The following is a 6,655-nucleotide window of genomic DNA, read 5'->3' on the forward strand; positions in this document are numbered from 1 at the left end:
TTTTCTCTGGTTACAGTCGTGATTGGTGTTAATGGCTCCTGAGGCGGAGGGCATGAGAGGAGCCGCCCCGATGCAGCATGTCACAAACCTGTTAAGAGGACTATCAGGTCTTCTAAGGTATACGCTTGAAACTGATCCACAAAGCGGTAGATCCCCGCCCGTCCTTTGTGACAAACCTACTGTGACCCGGCCTCTGACTTGATCCGGACTCCCTTGCTATCACAGGCTCTCCACTCTTAATTTGTCAGGAAGAATCACCGGCTTGAGAATGATTTGCTTTGAAATATTATTGAGTCATAGTTTCCTTTTTCCAGATTTTATGTGCTGTATTTATGTTTCACTGCGCACCCCTGCTGCATTATTCTGTATTTAAAAATAACTTCCTTGTATATTTCAAACCTTCCTTGTATCCTTATCATGAAGTACACGCAACAATTGTATACAGTATTTAACAAATGTTTTTGGAAGAAAGAATGGGTACAATCCTGGTGGTGCAGGTTCCACAGTGCTGTCATGCGCCTTCAGCTGTCTTACAACCTTTTTACATTTTTATCTAATGAGAATCAAATTTATGCCCATTGTTTGCAAGATGCAGTAAGTAAATATGTACATTATCAGATTACTATATCCTGCATGATTCAAAAGCAAAAACAGCAGAGGGAATTAAAAAAAATATATATATAGCTACAGTATACAGATGTCATCGTGTTAATGAGAAATACTTTTTTTGGGGGAAAAAATGCAGGTGTACAGAGCAACACGTGGGTAAGTTCTTTGTGCCAATAGATAGAGGCAGTCGATTGTGGACTAAAGAGACATTTAAATGTGACTGCTTCGAAACCATGATATGGCAACTATTGTTCTTTCACCACTTCTGCCATAATCATTAATACTTACTTTTAAACGGTCTGTTTTAGGTGTGGAATTTTTAGACGCAATTTATCATAAATGTATATTTCAGAAGATTTAATTTTTTTCCTTCTATCTTATTTACAAAGGAAACAGTTTCGTTTAGACGATCCAATATTATAGAAGTCTGATTTTTTTTCTTCTTTTTTTAATCTTTGGCATTCACTCTTGGGTTGTAAACATGCTTAAATGTCATTCTTTATGGTTTTGTTGGGTGCTGACTGCTGCCACTTGTAAAATGTTACTTAGCTAAATTGGAAATGTCCTCTTATCCAGATTGGCATTATAATATGAAGAATGGATAGACTCGTCAGAAACAGATTATTTCAACGTTGTGACAATGACTCGAATAACAGACAAAGACACCTGGTGCTTGGTAATTTTTTGTGGGTCAAATGTCCCCCAAATGTCAGAGAGATCCAAATCAATACCCATTTCACACTAACTCTGAGTTGATCAAATTCTAAAGGAAATGGTTGAATAATCCTAAAACTTTGCATAATAACACGTGACAGGTTTGCATCGATCCATTCAAGCATATTTCTGTGTCAATTTCTGTAAACTGAAAAGTCACTCTTCTACAGAGTTTTGCTTGTTGCTCAGCTGTATTCTTAAAAGTACAGCAAATGAGTTCAGACTTGTATTTATAGAAGTTTGGGGTTCTGTGGCATATGCTTCCTCAAGTTTAAAAAATGTTAAAAAGCATATATCTTTGGATGACTTTTTGTACTATACTATGCATTACTATCATCCACCTGAATCTTACTGACAGAGCCTGAGCCATTATAGACCCTACTCACATGACGTCACAACCACTCCTCCGCACCATATTGTCCGTCAGCTCGTCGGGTTGAAGCATTACCGCTACGTAAATTCCTCCTATTATGGCGTGTTTTTCTGCTCGTTAACATTAATAATCAAAATGGTGAAGGCGTGTGTTGTGGTTGGTTGCAATAACAGAGAAGATAGACGGAGAGACTTGAAGTTCTCCCATATTCCAAGAGACCCGGAGAGGAGAGCGAGATGGACTGCTGCAATTCGACGAGAAAACTGGGCACCAAACGATCACTACAGATTATGTAGTAGTCATTTGGTCATCTGGTAAGATGCATTTAATATATATATAAAGGGTTTTGGGCTGACAACCACAATTAAGATCATTGCGAGGCTAATCGCTGACAACATACAGTTTCAAATTCAAGATGCTTATTTCTTCCACCATCATTATTTTTTGGATAATATTTAGCTGGTACCAAGTGAAAGAAGTTAAACAGGTGTGTCCAAACCTTTTGCAAAGGGGGCCAGATTTGGTGTGGTAAAAATGCGGGGGGCTACCTTGGCTGATTTACATAGAACAATATATGTAAACAAATTTTAGCAAGCCCTTCTGTATGTCACATTTGCTTTTTAAATTTTTTTAATTCATAATTTCAACAATCTTGTCTTTGTGGCGTTCTCTTTCGACACTCGGGCTCTTGCGAAATACTGCTGCTGTGAAATTAAACTACCTTCAAGTTGCTATAATTTCCTGCTGCGTATCTTACCTGTAATGTTGTCGTACATGTCAGCGTGTCTTGTTTGGTAATATTGCGTCACATCGAACACTTTGAAAACAGCGACTGTCTCTTTGCAAATGAGGCAGACACAGTTGTTGCGTGTTTTATTGAAGAAATAGTCCAATATCCACCTATCCTTTAAGCGTCGGCCATCGCAGTCAACTTTTTTGTTATTGATTGTCGCCATTTTAGAAAATTGGAAGTAAAGGGTCACACAGGGTAACGTTGCGTAGTGTGCTGCTCTTAAAGTTTTTCAAACTTTCGTGAGAATAGGCTGATTTTGTGTGGACAAGATAGTTGTAGATATCAGGGTAGCAGATGTCAGGCAGAGAGGGCGAAGACAGCGGGTCGAAAAATATCGATTTAGGCATCAAATATGGATCTGGCGAATGGATAGACTGAAGCTTTTCCACATAACGCCTTTTATGCAACGCATCCAATGAGTTTACAGTGTCTGAAAGCACCGGGGCTCCCATGAATTGCACTATAAATTGCACGACAAATTGAAACCATTGAGAATACGGATAAACAATGACGGACAATATGGTGGCCGGATACAGCGAAACATCATTGTGTGACGTTGGTGACTAGGGTCTATAGCCGTGTTGCTGTAATGTTAATCTTGCTACTGGTGAGCGAAGCAGTTCACTGCTTGACAAGCAGCGCTTGTGAGATTTGCAATAAGCAGCCATTTTTCTCATCACCTGTCTTCTAAAGGGAAAAAACTGTGAACTATCATGCGAACTGAAGCGTACAAAAGCTATAGCACATAGTCAGAGATAGACCAAACAGACCCCGCCATGGCTTTTGACTATTTTGTCATTTTTTTTCAATGTCCACATCCTGTCCCAAAGCCATGGGCAAAATAATGTATTTGCTTTAGTATTGGACATACTACTGATGGGACACTAATAGGCTGCACATGCTCTCCTGAGGTTACAAATATATTTATAAATATTCATATTTCTGAGTGTTATCCTGTAAATTGTCATGTTTGATATACATACAGTAGGTTGAAATTTATCAGGTTGTGAAGGGATGGGAATTTATGTTTAAATGAACAGACAAAAAAGCACTTGTATGGAATGTCACATTAATGGGTGCCTTATATTTTGAGTTGTACTCACAGGAACCAGAGGCCCAATTTACATGTGCTGATGATCGAGGCAAATACAAAGCTACTTACCGGTAGTTCACACTGCCACTGTAAGGAAAGGATATGACAATATATACTGTACTTATTTAAAAAATGGAAACTGTATAGTGCTTAGCGAGAATCAGAAATGTGTATAGTACAAGTAGAGCCCTGTATTCATTAGTACAGATTATGGAAATAAACTTTGCTCAGTCAGAAGCTTCAAGATGGCGTCAACCTTAATTCCTCAATTATTTTGTAATACATTCCTTCAGTGCATGGTGGTGTGTATGTGCTGTATTTGCTTTCAGTCGAAAATGAAAAACATACATGCGAAATAAATGTCTCAGTATGGTTCAAAGTTCGTCTCTAATTCGTGTGTGTGTGTGTGAAATGGAGGGGGCGGGGTATGAAGGTAGATTTGTGTATTATTCAATCAAAAAAAGTTGCTTCATTTGAAAATATATTCTAACTCAATAAAAGTCATTTACATTAAGAAAAAATGTGAATGCAAAAATAAATGACATTCAACAAAAAAAAAAAAAAAAAAAAAAAGCATTAGTACCACTTGTCACTCAAACATGTTTGACCAATAGAGAAGTGCAACATTTGTCTCAAAATGATTCAATCAAAAGAAAGGTAGTTCAAAACCTTTCCACTTAAAAATAAATAAATACAAATAATATTAAAAAAAAAAAATTAAGTATTATTTTCAGGGGAAGGCAATTTTATTTTAACAAATGATTTTTTTTCTTTGATTGAAAAAATATATATTTTTGACTTAAGCAACTTTTTTTGGGATTGAATGATTTGGACACAAATGTCCTCCTACCCAGGGCTGGCCCAGCCTATACGCAGACTATGCAGCTGCTTAGGGCCCCAGACCACTAGGGGGGCCCCCAATCTGCCAATTGTTTAATTTATATTCTATTTTGTTTACTAGAGTTTGTTTTATTTGACTTTTGTGAGTTGTGACACTTGATTACAATCTTAAAAAAAATAAAAGTTCTCCCTTAACTTCTTTCTTTTCTCTTTTAGAAAAAAAAGGTTTGGTGCTATCTACTGTAAGAACTGACAATCATTTGGGGTGAGAAGTTTGAAGTATGCAGTGCAACAAAATCTGATTAATATACAAAATATGGACGTATGGCTTGGATTGCATGTATGGGTTTCACAGTACACTTTGACGAAATGATGGGCCAAAAATATGGGCCCCTTTGCATTATTTTGCTTAGGGCCCCCAAATGGCCTGGGCCGGCCCTGGTCCTACCCATAATATGGCCCAAACACAAAAAGGATTGCTTCATTCAAAGAAAACATTTTCAATGAAATATTAAGTGTTGCAAATTTTTGAGTCTCAAATATTTTTTGGCACTCAAAAACTTTTTTCCAATGATTGAAAATGTTTTTATTTGGATTGAAGTGATTTTTCTTTTGAAAAAAAAGATACAAGTGTCCTGGCCAAAATGTGGCTCAAACACAAAACAACATTACTTCAATTAAAAAAGTTGTTTCAATAAAAACACTTCAATCACAAAAAAAAAGAAAATTCAAAGAAAAATAGTTTTCAAATGCTTTTTTGAGTAAGATTTATTTTTGCATTCAAACACATTTTTTTGACTGAAGGGGCTTTTTTTTATTGAAAATTTATTTTCAGCAACTTTTTGACTGAATAAGAAAGACACAAATCTATCTCCATAGGAGGTTACTGTGTGACCATGGAAATTTGACATCTATTGTCTTGAAAAATTCTGATGCTGCGTCAACATCCCTTCCTGCAGTTAAAAGTACATCAGCACTGCTTTACGTTTGTGTGGTACTGCATTGCCATCTTGCGGTTCAATTGAGTAAATGCAGTTAAAATTTAGGTCCAAACACTATGTGCTCAAAGCTTTACCAAGTGCATATTATGAAATCTAGAGCTGTCAAACTCCTCCCTGTAGAAAACTTGCATTGTGTTATGGTGGTTGGATGGTGTCACCCAAAAGCTCAGCAATGAGAAGTCGGGAATCAGAAGTTCAAGGTTGTTCATTAAGTGAAGTGATGGCTCTGCACATTTCTTGTGCTGGAAGGCTGAGTTTGCTTGGTATTGCTTTGAAGAAAGTAAGTACAAATGAGTCACAAGGTTTGTAAGTAGAGTGGCCAGTACTTTTACCATATGGGAGAAGCTCTGGCGTTGAATGATGTGCAGAGACTGTCCTCTTATAATAGCAGGCAGTTGATTGCAGAGTGGAGGCAGGTGTGGAGATTGATGACAGGTGTGCAAAGCAGAGTCATTAAGAAGGGGGAGGAGGGTGTGAAGGTGAAGATGAGTGAGCCGTAACACACTGAGCCACTTGCGTTTGTATTTTAAGTGTTCGCTCACTAATTAAAGCTAAGCACAAGCAAGGACCAATGTATAATTATGCATTTGTTAAGCAGCAGAATGTAAGTGTTGTGGAGTTATCCATTGATTGATTAATCCACAGGATAATAAAACACTCAAGAACAAGGAATGGCTGACAAGTACCATCATCACGATCAGTGATAATCAGAGGCAGAGGTTTTGCTAGGAATAGGATATAGGAAAAAAACTACCCAAGTAAGGATACATTGAAATACCCATAGCAAAGCAAAATTGAAGATGAGATCTTGTTCATGCCTCATTTACATCTTTGAGAAATGAATCAGCAATAATGGAGACCAGAGTGGTTTTCTCAGTTTTCTCAAATTTGTCTCATGAGAAGTAAGTCTCAGAGTGAGCATTACATGAGAAGGTCTTGAGAATAGTTCTACTGGCACGATTTTGCAAATAAGTCTCACAGTTGTCTCCTTTCAAGATCTCACCAAGAGACAACTATGAGTACTTGTGTCGATCTCAAATAATCTCCTTACTTGGAGTCATGATCTCAGTAATGTCTCAGTAAAAGATATGGATGAGCAAAGTAATTTATTTCTTCAACTTGCCTCAAAGCTGCCTCTTTTACTGATCTCGCGGAGCAACCTTGTATTGTGCCAGTCACAAATATTTCTCAATTTGATCTCCTTCCAGTCTGCAATTGCTCATTATGGGTTT

The 6,655-nt window shown here is 37.4% G+C and overlaps 1 protein-coding gene across 4 annotated transcripts in view; it reads left to right on the top strand.

The window, feature by feature from the left end:
- Positions 1–3,961, top strand: part of LOC130921383 (band 4.1-like protein 1) — a 108,563-nt gene extending 104,602 nt beyond the window's left edge. For all 4 annotated transcript variants that reach the window (XM_057845213.1, XM_057845211.1, XM_057845214.1 and 1 more), the window contains one exon: positions 17–3,961. In XM_057845213.1, the coding sequence (XP_057701196.1) occupies positions 17–22 (6 nt within the window). In that variant the 3' untranslated portion in view covers positions 23–3,961. The remainder of the gene's footprint in view (positions 1–16) is intronic.
- Positions 3,962–6,655: the final 2,694 nt, after the last annotated feature.

Source organism: Corythoichthys intestinalis, chromosome 9, assembly GCF_030265065.1.
Source record: "Corythoichthys intestinalis isolate RoL2023-P3 chromosome 9, ASM3026506v1, whole genome shotgun sequence".
NCBI classification, from domain to species: Eukaryota; Metazoa; Chordata; class Actinopteri; order Syngnathiformes; family Syngnathidae; genus Corythoichthys; species Corythoichthys intestinalis.